The sequence below is a fragment of the Stegodyphus dumicola genome, chromosome 12 (genome assembly GCF_044657685.1).
Source record: "Stegodyphus dumicola isolate Sdum_Otavi_A_Nest chromosome 12, ASM4465768v1".
NCBI lineage: Eukaryota > Metazoa > Arthropoda > Arachnida > Araneae > Eresidae > Stegodyphus > Stegodyphus dumicola.
This window is the reverse complement of record NC_140779.1, coordinates 24,656,080-24,679,022: the sequence shown is the minus strand read 5'-3', so window position 1 is coordinate 24,679,022 and position 22,943 is coordinate 24,656,080. Positions and strand designations below refer to the sequence as shown.

Genomic DNA, 22,943 nt, shown 5'->3' with positions numbered 1-22,943 from the left:
AAATCTACGAACCCCGTACGAACGTGGAAGCAGAAAATAACGTAACAATAACTAGATTTTTTTAATAACTAGATATTAATAATTTTCTTTTGAAAGAACACAAACATAGCCTTTCGTTCATTGCTTCTTTAAAAGCGGCATTTTGCATGAAGACAAAACTATTTAAAGTAGCAGACGATAATTTAATAGTTTCAAAAATATAATTGTAGTTAAAAAAATTTCCAAGCAGAATATTTTTTTAGAACAAAGATAAATCGTCTAAATGAGCAAACATCCTCTGTATTAATTAGTTTTATAATGAGTTTATTATCAATATTGCAAAATAGTACTTATACATGTATTGTGTTGTTTCTTACTTTATGTATGTTCCTATACTTCTTTTAATCGAATTTAGGGCAGATTTTAATAAGGATACTTAATAAATATGTATGATATTAAAACAAAATGTGTCTTGGACAATTTTAGGACATCATACATTTATTTCTATTTCTTCACGACACATTCGGAAAGGAATTTCATATAGCATGACTGTATCACTATGCATTCATCATCATAAGCCATTTTTTTATTATTCAGCACTGATATAATATAAAAATTTTCCACGCTTTAGTTATCCATATTCTTTTACCGAAGTTTATGTTTTAACTTCAACACGCTCAACATCATTCCCTAACATGTATTGATACTACACTTTTCAAATGCAGTAAATGCTTTTAAAAGAGTTCGTATAGTTCACAATCTTTAGATATTTTTATAATCCATATGTATTATGATACAATTTCTTTCGTCACACTTTCATCGGGATCAATTCATTAATTTTCCCGCTTTTCAAAACCAGATTTTCACACCTGTAAAAAAATTAATAATTAAAAAATTTGACATATGAATGTAATTCGCAGTTAAAAATTATAAAAACTAAGAGTAGTAATGATTTTTATGATTACCTTCGTCATTAAATATATGAACAAATTTATTGAGTTTAATACAGTAGTGTTACATTATAATTTTAATGTAATAGTCAGTAAAAAGCACAGTCATATTTATTTCAAATAAAATTTCGCAGGGCATTTTCAAATACGAAAGGCTTGAATTGTGTTTCATTCTTTCAAATGTAATCATCATTCGTGTAATTCAAATACTTTTTACATTTTTCTGAATCAACTGTAACATAGAATTAGAGATGCAAAGTCAAGGTTAATAATTTAAACACAAATTCTGCCATTGGCGTCTCTTGTTTAGATCAATGTGCATCTGTTGCGGTACACAGAAAATATTTCGCCCGGTCTCACGTCTTCGTTTGGTCAATTTTCCAAAAGTATGAAAGGTGAATAGGTAACTACAAACTACTACAAAGAACCAATTGGCAACTACTACTAACTACAAACTACTACAAAGAACCAGCAGGTCATTGTGTACTGAATTCTTTATGACTTTACTTGCTTTTACTTGCAGAAAAATAAAATACACATTATTAAGCAAATTCAAGCTAATTATTGGAAGAGTTAAGACAACGAGAATCAGCGTAACATTCGTAAATCTGCTGGACTAGTTACGAAGATTTAAAAGTAGCGGCCCTTCTTCGGCTGAAGAAGTGCAAATGACGAAAGAGAAGCCTGTGTTCAGGCGATAACAATGAAAGGAAGAACTTTAAGCTACTGGCGCCATCTATTGGTGAAAAATTAAAATACTTATGAAATAATTTCCTGAAAAGCTGAAGGTAAAAGAGGATTGGAATTGGGCTAGAAGTGGATGATTTTTATGAGTGCGAAACGCCTCTAGAAAATCTATTTCTATATAAGCAGACACTAGATAATTTACAAACCGTATTATTATTACTGAAATGATGATTATTTTGATAAAAATATCGATAGTTTCTTTAATGTCGTTGTCTTACATTTGCTCAAGATCGCTGTCGAAGTTATAAGCTCATTATTTCATTCGCTGTCTGCGGTTGTCTCTTCTTTCCCATCTGATATTACGTTTTGAAATAGTTATATATTTACCTAATCATGTATGCTCTGTCTTAAGTTAAAAATAGCAAAAGCATTACCACTCCGGGGAAAACAAAAATTGCTTTGCTAGTTTTGAATTTATAAATCAAGCTGTATTTAATACATATAAACAGAAAAATGAAAATTGAGGTAATCCTGACAACGTAATACTTTTTCCCAAGATATCGCGTGACAGAAGTTCTATAAAAGTCATCGCGTCATAACCTATAGATGCTTTTACTTGCAGAAAAATAAAATCATTGAGGAAAAATATTAATAATTGAGGTTAATTGAGGAAAAATAAAATCAAGAGCTGTTGCCAAGGAAAAATAAAAAACACTTGTCAGCACTTTCGGCTTGCAATCTATTTTAAGGGCTCCATTCTACAAAGACACTATCCATTTGTAAACGTCCAAGCCTTCTCCTGGATTCGAACCCAGGCTCAACGATGCGACAACCAGCATTGATAACTACAGTACTTATCAGGATCGAAGACTAAAAACTTTATGCTTAACGGAAAATTTCAAATCTGTAATTTAAGAACCAATGATCTGCAGTAGAAATTCCCTTAAAATGTAAATCTAATCCTAAACAGATCAAACAGATCAAAGTAACTTAAATGCTAGAGTCTTGTGGCAGAGCGGGTATTTTCTCGTCATATAATGCTGTAGAGACATTAGGTATTTTTTGGAAGCAGGAGAGATGAAAAATGAGCAACACCCTCGCCGGGAATCGAACCACGAACCTCTGGAATACGCGCCCAGCGTGCGCCCAGACCACTACACTACGAAGCCATGCTAAAGTTTTTGCACAAGGGAAAAAATGCCTGAAAGGATTCAAATTTTAAAGATCACCAAAAAAGTTGTTTTAAACTTTAGCATGGTTTATCTGTAGAGATTAGCGATAGAGATGGCCCAGGTGGAATAGCAAAATATTTTGTAGGCTATTGAATGAATATCCATTCAGAATAATATGTGTGCATTATATATTGCTGCGTTTCTGTACGTACGGGTCCGTGAATTTGGAGTGAATAACGACGACACTTTATGAAGTATCAAAATGCAAATTTATTAGCTAGTGTTACTCAGGACAGCTCAAAAAACACGTTGAAAGTTGTCGAAACGGCAAACACACTGAAACAATCAGCAGCACATCTTTCAGGCTATTATGGCGAAGAGAGATTCACGGCAAAGCACAAAAGTACAGCTCCCGACTCGGTTCAGTCGTTCTCGAAACTCTACGTACTCTTGAGACTCTCCACGCTATATGTAGCTCACGAAGCACTCGACGATACACTCTCGATGCACCAGCTCGCTATACTGCCGACGACAAGCTCGAGACTAGACTGACGATCAACTCGATGGACTAGACACTGACTGACTGGCTCGTGATCGAGTCGATAGGCTACGAGATACTACTCTTAACTGACTATTAACTCCGCGTACCAGTAGGGTTTATAAAGCTTTTGGTTTGCGTTCGAGAACATTCTGGGCAAATTGGTAAGAATTCATTTCAGAAGGTTCTCCATCCGTCTAAGGCATATCGTGAATTTTGTCCCCAAATGAGCGATTTCTCGCCAAACAATGCAACCCTGCCTTCACTTGCTATTTTATGGCAATGCTAAACTTGCTTTGCGAGGAAGCTATCCTACCGCAGCTGGATCTTTCGTAACAAATATCTTCTGTATATTTCGAAAGGGAAAATATATATAATGCAGTTCCATAAAAATATTCAATATTTTTAATTATATATATCATGAACTAAATGCATTTTTTAAATCAATCAGATTAAAACAAAAAGGAATATTCTTAAGAATTGCCCCTGCAATTTTTAAATAGTTTAGTTTGTTAGTTAAGACTTAAATACAAAAGAATAATATATTTACGTTTTTCCGAATGGCAAGACTGGAATGAAAATAAAGCAACGAAAAACCATTTTTTGAAATTAATAGCCCTTTTGGGCTAAAATGCATTCATGCATGAGCAGTGCCGTCTGAACGTTTAAATATTTCCTTTGTCTCTTGATCGCAATGCTAAATTTAGCAAATTTTTCTTTATCCTTGGCTATGATGGTAAACAATCAGCCGCTAATCCGGTATAATGGTTAGTGAGGCTGACTGCCGTACCGATAGGCCCGGGTTCGAATCCCGGAAAAGGCATAGATGCTTGTAAGCGTACAATCGATGTATCTATGCGGCAAGGAGGCATATAAAATACAGATTGAGCAGAAAGTCGTCTTGAGAGTTGATGGTAGGTGAAGAGAGATGGAAGAACCTCGGAGCACCCCCGTGGGCGTTCCCTCTCAAAATTGGGGCGGGACTGCACAATTAGCGAGACTTGACTGTACTTATACGATCAATGGTGAAATTCTTGTGTTCTGTCCATCTCTGTTTGTATGTGTCGATAATGACTTCAGAACACTACGCATGTCCGGAACCCCAAGATGCTTTCAAGACAGTCCTGTGCAGAGCTTATTTTAATACGTGCAGCATGTGCTGTGATTAATATGTGAGTAATAAGAGATGTCTGTGCTTGACGCATTTATTTTCGTTGGCCCACTGTATCTTCCCTTTTAACATTTGCCACCTAACCTAGCATTTTTTGTACTTGATAGGACTCTTATAATATGATAGGCTATTTTCGTATATAAGCAGCAGTTATATAATACGTCTCTCTTATAATGCAATTCCACTTTAAACACGGGTTTAGAATTATAGTGTTAGAGGAGCCTACTGTGATACCAAAGGGCACGAGTTTGAATCTCGGAAAGGACATGGATGTTTGTAAATGTATAGTGTCTCTGCGGCATGGGGGCACTGTAAATACAGGGCGAGCTGAAAGTCCTCTCGGGAGGTTGATGGTAGGGGAAGAAGGCTGGGAGAGCCTCAGACGCGTCCCCCTGAGATGAACTCCATCAAAATTCGGGCAGAACTGAGCGAAGTCGTAGTGTCACCTGTATGGTGCCCAAGGCTCTTGCCAATGACAGGCACAACCTTGCTGTTCCTGCAACAATGAATTTCGTGGGCGTGTTCCGATGTTACTATCAAATAAGTAAAATAAGTCACAACAACTGTTTCGATCTCTTACTGTTTTGTTACGGGTCAAGGAAATCATTGCTAGTCAGTACCCATGCCAGAGCTGCTGATACCACGATATCGTATTAAAATGCAACGCAAGGGAAAGAAATCAACATCGTCCAAGTGCAAAATACCGTCGAAGTACAAAATTAGAAAACGAGATAAGGAAAGTAATAACATTTAATAGAAATTTCCCTTTCAGAACAACTGAAGCAATATTTTCTGGATGCAGATCTTTCCACTGAATGAAGTACAAATTTTAAGAGGGAACTTCGCATATGTTTAGGCCATATAACGAAATATATAACGTTCTCTAAGCTAAAAACAGACAAAGGAAAACAGCAGGTGTTTTATATAAAAATGGAGCATGTACATAATTCAAAATACACTTCAAGAAACTCCAGATATCAGTAATATTCTGCAGAAAAAAAAAACCCTTTCAATGAAGATTAGTAGCGCTTTATATATATATATAACGGGTGTATATATATATATATATATATAACGGGTGGCCATAATTAAACTGACAGTGCTCACAGTGTTCTGTAGCGCGATCTATTTGCGAGAATGACGCCACATTTTGTAGGAAGATTAAACAAGACGGGGCACAAAGGATTCCGCGAAAAAAAATTAGTTCCAAAAGTCACCGCTAGGGGAATATTTGGCGCTGTGTAATAGAAAATAGTGTGTTAACAAATGCAAATCAGCACGGAAATTACCTTTTATTTTGCATTCAAATGAGGTTCAATGTGGCTGCCGTTGTTGTGGACAACATATTGCATTCTGTGCACAGTATGCACAACAGCAGAAAGTAACATGTCTGCAGGAATCTCCCGTACAGTCCGTGATATGTTATTTATCAACGTAGCCAGGTCCTGGACCACTCCTTGATAGACCTTGGACTTATGGTAACCTCATAGTCATTAGTCGCATGGGGTAAGATTAGACGACCGAGGTGTCCATGCTGTTGGAAAGTCGCTGCTAATGAGTCTTTCTGTTGTGAATTTCTGTCGTAGCATCTGTTGCACCCGTACAGCAACGTGTGGAGGGGCTCCATCTTGCATGAAAATGATTTCCCCCAGACATTGTCTTTGCTGAAGTGCCGGAATGACAAAGCTGTTCAACATGTGGTGATATTTCTCTCCGGTAACAGAATAGGTTTTCGGTCCTATCGGGGTAAAGTTCTGATAGAAGAATTGACCTACGATAAATTCCGCTGTGAACCCAGACCAAACAGTTACCTTTGGTGAAGGTAAGGGAATTGCTGTGACTGCATGTTGTGATTTGTCATCCCAAATTCGGCAGTTCTGGGTATTCACAGTTCCGTTCAAGTAAAAGTGGGCCTCGTCTCCCCATAAGATTTTCCACGGCCAAGCATCATTCACCTCCATTCTGAGAGAAAGGTGAGAGCAAATGTCAATCGCTTATCATGGTCGGGGTACAGTAACTGCTGTACACGGCTGATCTTGTACGGATAGAAGTTGATAATCTTTCGTAAGACTTTCCATACCGTACTGTAAGGCATATCCATATTCCATAAGGCATATCCATAATAAAAGGTAATTTTATTTCGTATTAATTTGCATTTGTTAACACTCTATTTTCTATTACACAGCGCCAAATATTCCCCTAGCCGTGACTTTTGGAGCTAATTTTTGTTTCGCGGAATCCTTCGTCCCCCGTCTTGTTTAATCTTCCTACAAAATGTGGCGTCATTCTCGCAAATAGATCGCGCTACAGAACACTGTGAGCACTGTCAGCTTAATTATGGTCACCCGGTATATACTGTTCTTTAATGATTGTATTTGTTATTGTTTTAATAAACATACTTATCTTATTGCGAAAAAAATAGTCTAATTTTTCTTTTACTTTTGGAATCTAATCTTGCTTTCTTTTTTAACTCAAAGGGGTAATTTGTCTAAAAGGGCTATTAATTTCGTTTTGGCATTCTCCTTCGTAAACTATAAAACAGCGTTTCACTTTTAAAGTTGTCGCCACCGAATATTAGAGCCTTGCATTATATTTAAAGAAGTTAAATAATGAAGAATCTGCATGCTTGTATGTATATTTCTCGCATTGTGAAAAAACAAAGGTCCCTAGAGACATCTAATTTTGAATAACGTAGTCCTCCACTCGAATATGGGCATATGAAAGCCCAAATTTGGAATTTGCTTTATTACCTATTTAATATTTTATAAAAATTTAACGAACTTTTATTAACGAACTCAATGATTTTCAAAGCGAGCAATGGCAACACTGTACGGAAAAAAAAAATTATTTCCAGCGCGACACTGTAGACTAAAGATATGCTCTTTTTAAATATTTTGAGATACTGTTGTTGAACTGAGTGTTATGATTTAAGTACGAAGAATATGATGATATTTAATAAACAAAGGGAACACACAAAACGTTAAAAAACGCCCCTTCGGGCGTCATATATAATCTGAAAGGTTTCATATATTTTTTTTTATTTTCTTTAATTTTTTTTATATAAAACAAATGACACTTTGTGTTTTCTAATTTTCAAAAACAATGTGAGTTTTCTAATTTTCACTGATTTCTTTTTTAAACTATTTCTTTGGTCGTATATCAAAAATTTGCTTAATTCGGCAATCAATAACTAAATCATTAAAATCAACCGTAAAAATACATCGAATTCTATGTATACAATTTCAAAACCCGACATCTTTTATAAAACACATTCAAAAAGGAAGCTTGTCATTATGCAAAACACGCTATACTTTAAATACTGTTCAAACTAATATTTTATAACTGAAATAGTTGAAATGAAAAATGGCCATCCAGGAGAATATATCGTGACAAATGGCATTGAAATTGGTAATAAATAAAGCCTAGGTGTCCAGAAAATAATTTTTGTCTTTAGGCGTGTAAAATTGGTTTATTGCCTTGTCAAGGTTATCAGAGAGTAGAAATCTAGAGTATGCGTTTGATACCCTCAAAGGATTTATGATTTATTGAACTCATAAATATTTCTTTTTACCAATACTATTGTTATTAAAGCAAAGCTGTCATAGGATCGCTAATGAATATTTGAAAATTAAGTGGTGATTTAAAACTAAGCAAAAAAATAAACTTAATGTGCCCCGTAGATTTTGACTAGAACTTCTTCGATTTTGACGGCGATCAGAGACATAGGTCGTTTTTTCTTGAGGAGGATAAAAAGTAAATAATAATAATAATAATAATAAAACATTAAAAAAAATCTGAAAGGTTTCAGATTTAAAATTACGTCCAAAGGGGCTTTTTTTTTAACATTTTGTCAGTTACCTTTATTAAATATCACGTTCTTCGCACTTAAAGCATAAAATTCAGCTCAAAAGCAATATCGCAAAATAGTTTAAAAATGAGCATATCCTTTAGAATTTCCAATACAGAGTTTCGAGCGCTGGATATAAAAATGTTTTTTCTGTACAACGTTGCCATTGCTCGCTTTGAAATCCTGGAGATTGTTAATCAAAAATTCGATAAAGTTTCACAAAATATGAAAAATCTCTACATATAATAAAATAAAGAGTCTGTGTGTGTCTTTCGTTCGCGCTGCGCGTAAGCAATAGACCCACGGCTACGAAATTTGGTACAGAGGTGCATTTAGACAACAGCCAGTGCACTTCGAAGCGATTTTTTCGAAATTCGAATTCGAATTTTTTTTATTTTATGTTTTGTGACGAAATCGCGTCATTTTGAGACATAATGGGCTATAGGAAAGCGAGATTTTACTCTACACACTCCATTTTCACATCGTCATGAAACGTAGGTACTTAGCTATTTTACGAACTTAAAATAAATTTCGTGTTTCAATAAATCGATTAAATGCGAATTTATTTAACAAAGTGAGCTTAACACCTTTTCAACGGAATTTTTTCTAAAAAAGTTTATTTTTAAAAAGGTACAGTTTATATTTCTTTGATTTTTGGACACGTTAAACTTTCATCCTTGCGACTGCTTTTAAAAAAAGAATTTTGGAAAAATGATAATATTTTGTAGTTTTAAAACATTTTTTAAATGAAGCTTCCGAGTACACTTCTCACATTTCACATCTTTAAAAATGTGATTTTGGCAACAATTTTCCTTTCTTATCGTTGTTGATAGATTTTTGATGAAATCGCATCATTTTGAATAGTTTCATTCTTTTAGAAATATGAGTTTGGCATCAGATTTTCATCCTATTTCTTATGTCACTGTTTTTAAGAGATTGGCATATTTCATTGTCATTTTTTATATATATAATACATTTTTATTGTTTTTTTTTTTTTATATAAAGTTGTTCTGCAGAGTAAAATTCTGCGCGGAATTTTTTGTTTTTTGAGTTTCTTTCCTGTTATGTTTTGCTTATTTCACTATTTGTAAGATTTTGAAAAGTTTTGCATAATTTTTTTCCTTCAACGGAAAGTTGGTTAATTTTTTTATTAGGATAATTAGCATTTGTATTAAGGGATATAGCTTATTTCATTGTAATTTTTTTCTCTTGAAAATATAAGATAAAATTATACTTTGCTTTTCAGAATTTTTTGTTTTTTGTATTCTTTTATGTTATTTATTGCTCATTTCACTGTTTTTAAGATATTGAAAAGTTTTGAGTGATTTTTTATGAAGCAAAGTTCTTAACTTCCTTTATACCATTTTTTGAGTTCTTAAGGTTTTTCAAAGGTAAGTTAATTTATTTATTAGGATGATTAATATTTGTATTAAGGGATATTGCTTATTTCATTGTAATTTTGTTATACGTAATACCTTTTTTTTATGAAGTTGTTCTGCAGAGTAAAATTCTTCCTCAGTTTTTAAATTTAACGTTTGGTGTTCCCTTCAGCCATTTTTCCGGTACATTTAAAAGCCAGACTAAGGCTGGCAGCGAAGCTGCTAGTCAATCAATAATAAAACAAATTGCGGTGTTATGGCCAGTAGAGTTATCGGCCCATATTTCTTCTAGAATAAGGATGGAACGCCGGAAACAATTTCCGGAGCTTCTTACAGAACAATGTTTGAAAACTTTTTGCGGCCAATGGCGAAGCAGAATCCTTTTTTTATGGGGATATTTAAAAGACAACGTGTGTGTTAATAAACCAGAGATTATTAGACAGCTGAAGCAGAATATTCGAGAAGAAATACTGAGCCTTCAACCAGAAACATTACGTGGTGTAATGGAAAACGTGTTAAAAAGAGCCAATCTCTGTATCAAGAAAAAGGGTGGTATCGAGAAAAATGGTGGTCTGATGTCATATTTCATACATAATTTCCATAAAATATATTTAATGTATAAAAAAGTTAATCAAAATAAATGATTATTACAAGAGTTTTCCGTGTTTAACATTAGTAGGTCTTTTTTGGCCCACCTTATATTATCCTTTACTAGGAATGGATTTAAAATCTTCATATTAAACGGAATTTGATCGAGGGGCTTCATAATTTTGTATAAACAAAATTTTTAAAAAAGCGAATGACTTTCCTACATTTAAATTTCTAGAGTCTTCACAGAACTAACTAGTCTGTTTTTTAATGAATTTGTAGTTCTTCACTGAAGAAGCTCAAGTAACAGAAAATTCAAAAGCTCTTCTTGCCTGCAGGAGCTTGGGAAGAACTGCTGACTGCAAGAGCACCCTAAAATCCGCATCTTCGATTTTTCATATTATATATATATATCTTCAATTTGTTATCTTTAGTTTTCATAGCATTAGTAAATTTCATTTACTTTTTATATCGCAGAATTACGAAGTAATATCGTATCGGTCCACGTGTAAGAAAATCCACCCCTCGAATAAAAAGATTTTTCTGAAAATTATTTTTCTCTTATATGTATAGCCTAAATATCAAAACAATGTTAGCGTAATTTACTGTTTGTCTCTTAATGCTAAAAATTAAGCATATTTATTATTTTATTTAAAAATATAACATTTAAATTATCCAGTTTAGTATTTTATCTAAAGATATTGTTGCAGTTTTTGTATTGATTTATTTAGTTTGCTATTTTTAATAGAATTGTTATTAAATTGTTTTATTTCCCCTTGCAATACTGCACGCAACTTATTTGGAGAGAAAGCTATCCCGAAAAAATTAAAAATATAGAAGCACGCGCATTTGATAAACAGATATCTCGTAATTGTACTTTTTTAATATCCAGAAAAATCGAGAAGTTTCTCTTGCTTTTTAAAAAGTTTATAAAAGCGGGATCAAAACCACTCAGCTCAGAGTTTTTAGAAAACTGCTGTTATATAACTATACTGTAGCGAATACTGTAACTATACTGTAGTTACATACTGTAACTATACTGTGTAAACTAGTATAACTATACTGTAGCGAATACGAGGTGAAATCGGATTAGATTTCTTTGTTTTGAATTAAGTTCTGTTGAATTTTTGAGTAGTTTAAAATATAACTGCTGTGAGATATTGCAATATTGTACGAATATCTGAGGAAACTCAAGAATTTTGTTTTATGTGTTGGGATAATAATAAATCTTATTCACTTTTCATCGGACTTGTGCATTCAATTTACTACAAACCCGTACGCACGCAGCAGCATTTAGATTATAAAAATTACTATTTTTGATGAACACTTTCAACAGATGAAGCTTATCACTATGATGCTGCGTTATGTGCACGCTCGTTTTCTACTACTGAAATGCTTTTAAGAATATAGGATTATTTCATATGTGAGGCCACTTTATAGTCGAGCCAATATGATAGTTTATATTGCAAGTGAGCACGGTTATATTCACTTCTATTGTAAATGAAGGCATACAAAAATGGTTTACTACTTTCTAAATGTAGAATGAGATACATTCCGCAAGAGAAGAAGAGGAAGAATGACTTTGCTTGTTTCTATTAGCTGTACATAAGCCACGTGATCTCTGAGGTCATCTGCATTGTTTGTTTACAAAAGGTATACATAAGTCACGTGATCAATGAGGTCATCGGAATGTATCTCATTGAGGAGTGAGAAATGCTCATGGTGAACTAATAGTCATGTGATTCATGTTGTAGGGTTTATATTTATTTTAACTAACATTTATTTTTAGTTTAAACTATATTTCCTATCAAGCCTTACTTTCCCCTGGAATTGCCAATGCCAGAGTATGTAAATTTTAGTAGAACGCGCAAAGTATTCAGATTTTAAGCAGATGTAATTTGAGTTAAATAGAAGGGAAACGAGTTCGTAAGTGTGCTTTCTTGCTTCACGAGCGTGAAGGTGGCTAGGTAGAAATTGAAGAACCGCGCGTTTCGGCCTGTGTGCTTGCCTCGGCAGATAGTTGAATCTTTCAACTTAATATTCAGAAGTTTGCTGAAATATCAGCGGTATCTTAGAACGCGATTAGGTTAGTTACGTTTAGAGAGCCTCGTAGGTAGTAACTTGTTATTATTCATTTTTAGTTTCTTATTTTTATTTTACCGCCGGGTCGGCGTAGTTTGTGAGCGTCAAGTGCACGCATCTGTAACTTCTAAAGTAGAATAAAAAGGGAGTTAAACCCTTCTTAAGAGTTTTGTGTACTTTCCAGTTCATAGCAGTCACTATTATTGTTGCGTGTAGGTTGGGGCCGCGCAACACCACAATGTATAATATAAAAAGTTCTTATTTCAATAACAGCATTGAGGAAAAAAATTGACAAATTGACAATAAATTTGAAATTTTTCAAATTTAATCGTAAAAGTTATATGAACTACATCTTTTACAATTTTCCTTTAAAGGATAAAATATTCTAAGGGCACTTTCTATTTGATAGTTTGAATTTAAAAGGAAAAGACTCCAAGCTAAATAAATGTTCTTTATATGTAAATATCCAACTACGTTATCTGACGCTATATTTTTAAATCTCATAATTTCTATTTAGATATGGAAACTTAAAATTCTTTTGCAAAATTTCAATCAAGAAATTTGGTTTTTTCTTTCACTTACCTCTTAATGATTACCACCAGCCGCCCCCACCATTTCCCCCTCCCCCTCCTTTGCCGCCTTTGCCGCCACTACTGGGAGCTGGTTGTTGGATTTTGATAGGTACTGCAAGCAGAGCTAGAGCCATCTGTTGACTGTCTAAAGTAAACACAGGAATGAAATAATTATAGCCATTTTATTCTTTACGGGTATGAAAGGATTATGGATTTTATTTACACTGACTGAAAATAATTCATAATTCAATAATTCCGAATAATTTAAAATAATGCAGTTATTATGAATTAGGAATAATTAAGAATGACGTAGTTGTAGTTAATAATTCATAATTATTAGAATAAATTTATTAAAATAAAGACTACATAAACAAATTATTAGGTACTTTTCCGTTTTGAGGACCATAAAAAAATTGCAGCGAAAATGTATGCGCAAAATCGCCAAATCTAGCAAAAGCGCCCATTTAACAGCGCGCCACATCTAGCGTACGCGCTGATTTCAGATTGCGTAAGTTTATATAGTTCTATATTTCTTAAGAGGCCATTGAAATACTAGTTTAATTTTTAAATCCTTTTTTGATATCCTATGGATTTAACAATTTGAGAATTGCCCATGACGAAAAGTCAGGAATAGAATTTTGGGTAAAGTGCAGAATCACCCATTGTTTGACGCGTTTTTAAGAATTGCACATACTCGGTATCCACGTGCACATCGACCTATTTTCACTTAAAAAAAAAATCCTAGAATTGCACAAAAATGGCACTGCGCACACCCTTGACTTTATCTATGTGCATATCGACCTATTTTCACTTAACAAGTAAAAAAAATTCACAAAAATCCAATTAGTTTTACCCTTGTAAAAAACGGCAAACAAATAAGTGAGCGATTCTGCACTTTATCGAGAATTTTTCAAATAAAAGGCATCATTCATTATACAAAATTACGTTTGAACAACCAACGAGATGAAATTATGCTTTAGCGATAAGTCGGTAGCGAAATAGCGAAGCAGGCGTCCATTCAGTTATGTTTAGCAATTTTTACATAAATTATAATAATGATCTGAAATAGTTATTTACTATTATGCTACCATTCAGTCATGTTTAGTCTTTTTCATATAAATTATAATAATAAAAAATTAAAACATCAACCTTAGATAGTTATTTACTATTATACTTCCTTTCTTGCCGCAATTATTAGGGTTGCCGCAATTATTTTTGGCAGCATTGGCATCAACAATAGTTTGTCGACTTTTTACGGCCCTCGAAACCGAATAGTACCAATTATTAATGTTACAAATTATTATTACAGCTTTAATCAAATGACAAAACAGTAATTTAATTTTATACTTTCAAATACTTTAAATTCAGACTTTAAAATGTAATCATAACTGAAAAACCTCCTTTTTTACATCGTAAGAAGAAATGTCCATGGCAAGTTCCATTGTCAAATTGCTTTCCAAAAATTGAATGAAACAATTTCTTTTAAAGATTGCTACTTGGTACATTTATATAATTTTGCGCAAAACAGATTGTTTAGATATTAGTTTATTTCTTAATTAAAGTATAACTTATTCATTTTATATGTATAGTAAACCCTCGCCGAGAGCCGCCCAAATGGTATAGTGGTTAGGGAAGCCTACTGCGGTATTGACGGGCTTGGGGGCGTTTTGTTATATTTCTTGTTTATCGGACTTGTGCATCCAATCTATTACGAACTTGTACGCACGTAAAAATACGCCTTACATTCATAATAGTTATGACTATGTGTAGTCGCCCAGACGGTATAGTATTAGTTAGGGACCCTCCTACGATACCGAAGGGCTCGGGTTCAAATCCCGGAGAAGGCATGGATGTTTGGGAATGTATAGTGTCTTTGCCTCATAGGGGCCTTTTAAGTATATGACGAGCAGAAATTCTATCGAGAGGTTGTGGTAGGGGAAGAGAGGTGGACGAAATTCGGCCCCGTCCCCCGGGAGTGCTTTTCAACAAAATTGGGGCGGAACTGAGCAAAGTTGTACCGCCACCTGCCGGAATCCAAGGCTCTTGCCAACGACAGGCGCAATCTCCCTCTTCTTGCCAAGATGAATTTCGGGGGGTTGTTCTGGTGTTACTATCAGACAAGTGAGGTAAGTCTCAACACAACACAGAGGACATAAGGCCATCAGTGGAGCAGCCGCATCATCATTACAACTTTCGGCAATCGATGATCCATCGATGGATACCATCTACTATAGCTCGACCGCGACCATGAGCGCAAACACGCATGCGCCATTCGGACCGAATTATTCTCAAAATAGGGTGGAAGGATGGGGACTTTCTTTCCCTCCAGCATAGCTCTTTCCGGAGAAGAGAAGACCTTTCACGTCGCAGCAAGTAATACCGCCCCTTTTGGACGAGTCTATGAGTTTTGGCAGAATGCCAACCAGCGTTGCGCTTCAGACGGTCGAACTATATCTGCTACACCAAGCCAAGGAAGTAGCCAAGGAGGTGGCTTGGTGGTCAGCGGGCATTTGTTGAGAATTTTTTACATAAGTTTTTACATGAATAATGATTTACGTTTTACATTAGAGAATGTGTACAAAGAAACATATAAAGCATATATACAATTATAACAGAAATACAGGTTTGAGATGTGTACAGATGCAGTTGAAAAATTATATAGAAATATGTAGTTAAAAATGTAAGCATGTAGACATCAAAAGAAAAATTTTAAATATATGAAAATAAAAATAAACCGATTAAATCAGGATGAAACTTAGAATTTTGACAAATAACACAAGACAGCAACATCCTTGTCGAATGTGTGGGCTACGTTATTAATACATTGCGCATAAGGCAAATTCGCATTCCGCAAATCTGCTATATGCACATTGTATTAATGTAATTTTGACAGCAAATTGGCGGAACGCGAATTTCCCATGAAAAAAATATGTTTGGTATATAATTCAGATTACGAAAGTATGAATTTTTTAAACCTAATTATTGTTATAACTATTAAATAAACTCCAGGGGAGGACGCGGGACATATGCCTGTTAACCTCTGTTAAACTTCAGGCGTCCCCGTTCTCCGTCACCTGTCACCTGTAATTAAAACAAATATTAATTGAAAGGGAAAAAATAAAACAAATATTCATTGAAAGGATTTTTGTCACTACTTAATAAATACATGATACAATTATTTTTTTTAAATAATGGGGGATTTTCGCCTAGGGCAGTGATTAACTTAACTCTTTAAAACGTTTAATATCTAAGAGCGCGGAATTTTTCTGTGCCTCTCATCAAAGCAATCCTCTTCTTTCTTCATCTGAGTCATTCTGCATAGCAGAAGCAGACAGCTCCTGTGCCATTTTTTTTTTTTTTTCCCAATTCGTTTCATTTCTTGTAAGTTAATGAAGCTTTATTATCTTCTATATTATCACTGGTTTCACTATATGGTTTCACTCGTATATTATTACTTCTATATTAACACTGATTTTACTCGTAATTGTATAGCTACGAGAGCATTCAATACGGCATTCATCATTTCTCAAATAGTTCTTTGACGTCTTCTTCTTCCATGTCTGAAAATTTTCGCCACAAATTGCGTTCTCAATTTGTATGATTTTTTTGGCTTCATTTGTAGTCAACGGAACCGGCCCAGAGTAGAAGCCAACGAGTATTAAATGTTGATGAATGGAAGCTAAATCGCGTATGAATGAAATTCTAACATTAAACCAATTAAAAAGAAACAACTAAGAAGATGCGTATGTGCGAAATAGCGTTCCTCAAATCTGCGCTCGACAAGGGTTTACTGCAATTAATATCAGTTAAAATAAAAACTAAAGGAGTTGTATTTAAAACTGAAATAAAGAAACTATCATGTAATAGAATATCATTATAATTTTATTAAATCGTAGTTTAAAATTATTTTGTTATTTACGTTTTAAAATTATTTTGTTATTTGAAAATCTACAAACAAAATGCTTTAAAATATTGCGTGATGCCAGGTTAAAAAGTACCAGGTATTGTACGCTTATTGTAGGGATACAAGATACTGTACTGTCTCACAGACTATTGTACGCTTATTGTAGGGATACAGAAGCATCTCTTAGATGAGGATTCTCAAAGTGGTTAAACAGCATTATGTGAAGAGAAAGATTCATTTTTGAGTTGATTGCTGCTGATTCGTATTTTCCCTTGAAATATACAGTTCTGATCATTAAAGTTTTTACACTGGAAGAAAGCACACCACAAACATGAAATTTGCGTAAAATGTAGAGCATGCTGGGATATGCAAATGATTAACATTTTGCACATTATAGGCAAAAGCGGCCCTTTTACCTTGACAGCAGAAAACAGTCTTGAACCATCACTTGTGGTCCCACAACATACCATCACCTGTGGGAAACACATCCACACTATAACCTGTGGGGGACACATCCGCACCATACCATCACTTGTCGGCAACACAGTCTTTCCCTTGAACAGTCTTGAACAGCAAAATAAAGTCCGGCCTTTCTTTAGCTTGAAGTAGTAAAAAAAAGGCCAGACTGAAGCGCTGAGTTTTCATTCAGAAACAGCGTTTACCATTTTTTTTTATTTTTATTTTTATTTTTATTTTTTTATTTTTTTATTTTATTCTGGAGGTCGTGTTTCTCGAACAAACTCATACAGCACATCCGGAAGAATCATGAGGGATAACCGCGGCCTAAAGGAACTTCGGATTATCATACCACACAAATATTGATCGCGTTGGTCAAGATTCAATGACTGTTATGAGAATTTGAAACCGACAGGTCCAGAAGAGCCACAAGAACAACTTGCACAAATGCCTGAAACGACAGATGTTTTGTTCGTATCACTGTTAGTATCGTACAGCTACATAACGTACTCTAGGTAAAGACATTGGGTAGGTTGCACAGCACCAAAAACTCAGTAATCAGCACCAAGCACACCACGCAAACTTTTGCTTCGGCTTTCCTTGGAGCTACAACATGGAAATCAGTCCCTATGATGGAGCATTCAACTACGCACATGGATGCATCAACAGCGTGCCATTACCTTTCTGACGAATTCCGCTTTTGCTTACAGCGTAATGAGAGCCTTATGAATAATAACCTTATGAGTCACGAAGGGGAACGACCGTTGGACATTTGTATCCTTCATCTTCATCCCAGCCTAGCATCTCGATTGAGAGAATGCGGTGCCATTGTGTAGATTACTGAATATCTGCTATTTAAACCAGTCATGGTTACACCGCAGAATCTTTTCCAATGCCCATGGCTGTGCCATAGTTTTGGGATCTCTGTCACCCCATCTTTCTGGATCATGTTGTAACGGCTAATCAGATGTTTCAAATTACCCAAAATTAAAAATCGTAAGGACAGAGATCTGGAAATATCTTTTAAGAATATCCTTAACACACCTTGCAAAACCTTAACGTACATTCTGATGGAGTAGCTTATAGCATTAAGTTTGTGCATGTACAGCATTGTCTTGAGTACAAAGTCAGGCAAATTTCGTTCTCAAGCAGAACTTATACATTATTGCCCAGGGATCGAGCATGTCATTGAACCTTCTAACCTTCTAAGTTAGCCTCTCGAAGATGTATAGCCCCAGAATAAATGATGCAGTAAATCTACACCATACCGTCACTTGTGGGGAATATAAAGAGCATCTGGATCGAGCTCAGAATTTGTGAATCTCAAATTCCACGGCTGTGAGTATTCATTGAACCGTCCAAATAAAATGCGTTTCGTCCATCCAGAAGATATTCGAAGGTCTTTCAGAAACGATCTCTCAGAGAGCAAAAAACTGCAGTTAGAACTGGAGTCGAGACTCAAAATCACATGGAAGAAAGCGCTGCGCAAGAGAAAGTTTGTCCGCAGGCCCTTTTTTTTTCCCAGACAGAAAAAGAAACGCAATAGCCTATTGAACGTCTGTGCTATACGGCCAGCACTAGAGTTGCCTTAAAATTTGACGCTTTGTCTTTCTTCACTTGAACCGCAACCTCCTCTGTTACCATTGCAGGGATTTTCTTCCGCTTTGAGAGCGAATAGTCAAGGATCCTGTTGCTTCAAGTTTCATTATCATTTTTTGAAGTCTTTTAGAAATACCTGGATCTGCCCCTTGAAGTCCAGAATGTCTGTAAAGCCACTGGCGCGGATCTGCGTTTTGACAAAAGCATTTAACTAACATAAGCGTGTGAAAACTTAATCTTACTAGTAGCTCCATATAAATATTTGCAGGTTTTTCTTCAGCGGTTTCGTCGAAAGCAAACTAAAAAAATTTGCTTTTGCACTGCAGATGTTTCGAAGTCATATGCCGTCTAGTGGCAATATTTGAAACTAATTCGATTTTTATAATTACTTCATATACAAAACTTTACACTTTTTTTATGACTAGTTACAGATGCAAGGAGCTCTGAGTAGAAAAACTTAATTATGGACACCCTGTATACATATAAACACTAAGTAGGAAAATGTTGTCAATTAGGCGACAAAAATTGCATAATTTTATAAGCTTTAGAATCTTTATAGGCCTTTCCTACCTCCTTTTGCGGCTCCTCCTCCTCCCATCGACCAGCCACCTCCTCCTTTGCCTCCTCCATTACCTCCACTAGGCCATCCACCTCCGCCTCCGTTTCCACTAGGCCATCCACCTCCGCCACCTTTTCCACCCCCGTTCATCATTTGTGGCATGACACTGATCTGAACAGGAATAGCCTGGACTTGGAGGGACCCACCTTTAGGGAACATGGAAGATATAAAAAAACTAAAATTATATCGAATATTTCGACTTCAAATTTTAAACTAATATGTTTATTTTGCATTCCTAAGTATATTGTTACGAAATGTACAGACGCGGTAAGATGGCTTCTCCGCAAAGCAGTTTTAGGGTTGCCACAAAATGGTAAGGAAGGCAGGGTTGCCACATTTGGCGAGAAATCGCCCATTTGGCGACAAAATTGACGATATACCATGGACGGTTGGAGAACCTTCTGGAACGAACTCTTACCGGTTTAGCCCAGAACGTTCTCGAACACAAGCCGAAAGTTATATAAACCCTGCTGGTCCGCAGTCAGTGAGTGTGTGTGCCTCGCATAGAGTGCGAGAGAGTCAGTATCGAGTTGGTGTCTCATCTAGCGAGTCAATCCTTGCGGAGTCGATCGAGTTGACAGCCGGGCAGCAAGTGCTGAGTGGGTCGTCGAGTGCACCGAAGGAGTCTTAGTGTATCGCGGTTAGTGCATCGTCGAGAGAGCGTGTTGAGCTCCGGGAACGACTGAACCGAAAAGTCGGGAGTTGTGCTCGTGTGTCGTCGAGTGCATCGCGAGTTGTAGTGTGGAGAGTCTCGAGAGTACGTGGAGTTCCAAGAACGATCAAGCAGAGTCGAGAGCTGTACTCCGGAAAGTAGAGTCGGGTGCTTTGCAGGAAGCTGTCTCCACCGTTATAACTAGATAACCTAAGGCTAACCTAAGGCTTATAGCTAGATAACCTAAAGGCTGTGTCGCTGATCGTGTCAGCGATTTATAGTAGTTCATCGACGACTGTAAAACGTGTTTTGGAGCTGTCCTGATAATACTGGCTAATAAAGTGTGTTTCGATACTTCATCAAGTGTCGTCGTTATCTACGAACGTCTACGTCGTTATTCACTCCAAATCTACGAACTCCGTACCAACGTGAAAGAAGAAAATAACTTAACAACTGGTGTCAGAAGAAGAAAATAAAAAATTAAAAAAAAAAAAAACGTAAAAATATTATGAAATGTTATAGATTATAAGACAGTAACTATGGTCGTGAAAATGAGCTTGCTTTAAAATACATCTAGTTTTTATCGTTTGCCTGTGGTTTCACAATACTTAGCTTGCCTCTAGATAGGGATTAGTTTCTCAAATTAGAAGTGTCGTAGCCGTCAAGAAAGGGAATAAGAATAAATAAATAAAATTATTTAAAAAAATAGTGAAATAATTAATAATTAAAATTAAAATTCAATAAAATGTAAAGAGGTAAGTAAAAAAACTGGAAAAGAAGCATGCCAGTCTAAAACTCAAAATTAGACAAAACAACAATCTTATTTTGCCATCGTTTTTTGAATCAAACTGTATCGATTTCAAGGGCGAACAGACGCAGGTCCCTCTTCTTCAGAAGCAAAAAGATTTTTTCGGCTTAGGATAAAATGATGTTGTTTAGCCTGATTATGAGATAAATAAAAATTTAATTAGTTATTAAGTTAATAGTAAGCAGAGTTCAATCATAAAATAAAATACTGGATCTCGCCTTGTTTGGAGCTCTAAAGTTACAGTTTCACTAAATCTAAGAAACAGCGAAACCAGGCTCAGGCTGAATACAAACCCTGAATATACAATAAAATGTACTATTTCAAGGATGATGGAAACAAGGGCCATTTGTTTTCAGCAGACTAAGAAAAAAATGTAAAATGGTTTGTAAATCATCACTGATGAGAATGAAGAAAATCCAATAGGATTTGAAGGACATTTTTCGCAAAGGATATATAGGTATGAAAACAAAGAAAAAATCAAAACTTTCTGATCACGACTTCTCTGCTGATATAATTCTAATTAAGCAAAATGTTACTGGGGAGGAGATATTCTGCCGGATCCAAGGATTAGCTGATAACAAGCACAAGGTTGTACGCAAATGGCTATTTTCATCCTCATATTTGGCTACGTCGTGTCAAAAAGTGTGTCTTTCAGTGGGAAGTCACAAGCTTTTGAAGTGACTACCGCGGTAATCAATTCTAGTACTTTCGGGAATGAAAAATTTACCCGCGGTCATAAATTCATTGCTTTGCTTTTCCTGAATAATAAGCCTTTGGCATGTGGGTGGGAGCTTTTGTTTCCTTAAATGTATCAATACCCAACCAAAGTTTGTTTCCGTGGGAAAGATATGCACGCATTCAGAAGTTAGAATCGATTGTTAAGCTTGCATAATATTAAAATAAAATTTCCGAGAAGGGAAACATTTTCTGATGAAATTGCGGTTCGGTTACATATAAAAGTCTGATGCGGACACCACATGACTTCCTTGTACGGCTCATTAAATTATACACATTTTTTGCTGCATTTCATTTAAACGTATTCAATTCATTCAGTTCCCACTTCGCGAAAAAGCAAAAATACACCAAAACTCAAACCTCTTCATCAGTATTGTAAAACACAGAAAAACATAAAACACCAAATACAGTTAAAAACAGTTAAAATTCTTTTTATGATTAAAAATAGAGTTTCTGCGAGAAAAGAAGCAATTCGGTCAGCGGGCAGAAAGACAGTTTTTTCGGTGCACAAAACTGAAAGTTTACTTGTGGTCCCACTCGGCAAAAAGACACTGAAGTTGCTGCAGAAACGGATTTAATTCGCTATTCTACTAAGCGCTTCAAATGTAAATAAATGTAGGCTTCGTTAGACTTAGCAGCACTTTAACAACATTTAAATTCTTTATAATTCTACAACTATTGCATGCAGATTAACTAAAGGCATACAAACTTTAACCGGGTCATAAGAACAGAATAAGTCAATCACTTTTAAAGCAAAAAATGCACAGTTTATCGACATATAAGAATAAAAATACTGAGCTCATCGAGCCGGGTAATAGAATGGGTATACGCTATATATATATGTAGATAGATAGATAGATAGATAGATATGTTCTTTTGGTGCGGTCGATTGCAACCAAAAAGTGAGGCACAGAACTACATGTTATCGAAGTCCCTTACACAAAATTTCAACGTTCTCAGGCTGCTCTCAGGTTATGCGAGATATATACATGCGTACATACGTGCAAACGTCACGAAAAAAATCTCTTGTGAATCCATTTTAAATCTATTTTACAATCTGTTTTGAGAAAAAGAGTCGTTTATTCTGTCCATACTTACAGTTGTCAGGCAAAAGCAACGCTCAAATAAATGCATTCGAGAGAGATCAAAAAGGATATTTTCGTTGAAATGTGATATCCGAAATTTTTCGCGATTACAATACTTTT

At 35.3% G+C, this 22,943-nt stretch overlaps 1 protein-coding gene across 1 annotated transcript in view; it reads right to left on the bottom strand.

The window, feature by feature from the left end:
- Positions 1-550: 550 nt before the first annotated feature.
- Positions 551-22,943, bottom strand: part of LOC118191415 (uncharacterized) — a 38,460-nt gene continuing 16,067 nt past the window's right edge. Inside the window, exons 3-5 of the mRNA XM_035362212.2 lie at positions 19,495-19,689; positions 12,976-13,110; positions 551-848 (exon numbers count right to left, since the gene is read on the bottom strand). Of these exons, the coding sequence (XP_035218103.1) occupies positions 12,986-13,110; positions 19,495-19,689 (320 nt within the window). The 3' untranslated portion in view covers positions 551-848; positions 12,976-12,985. The remainder of the gene's footprint in view (positions 849-12,975; positions 13,111-19,494; positions 19,690-22,943) is intronic.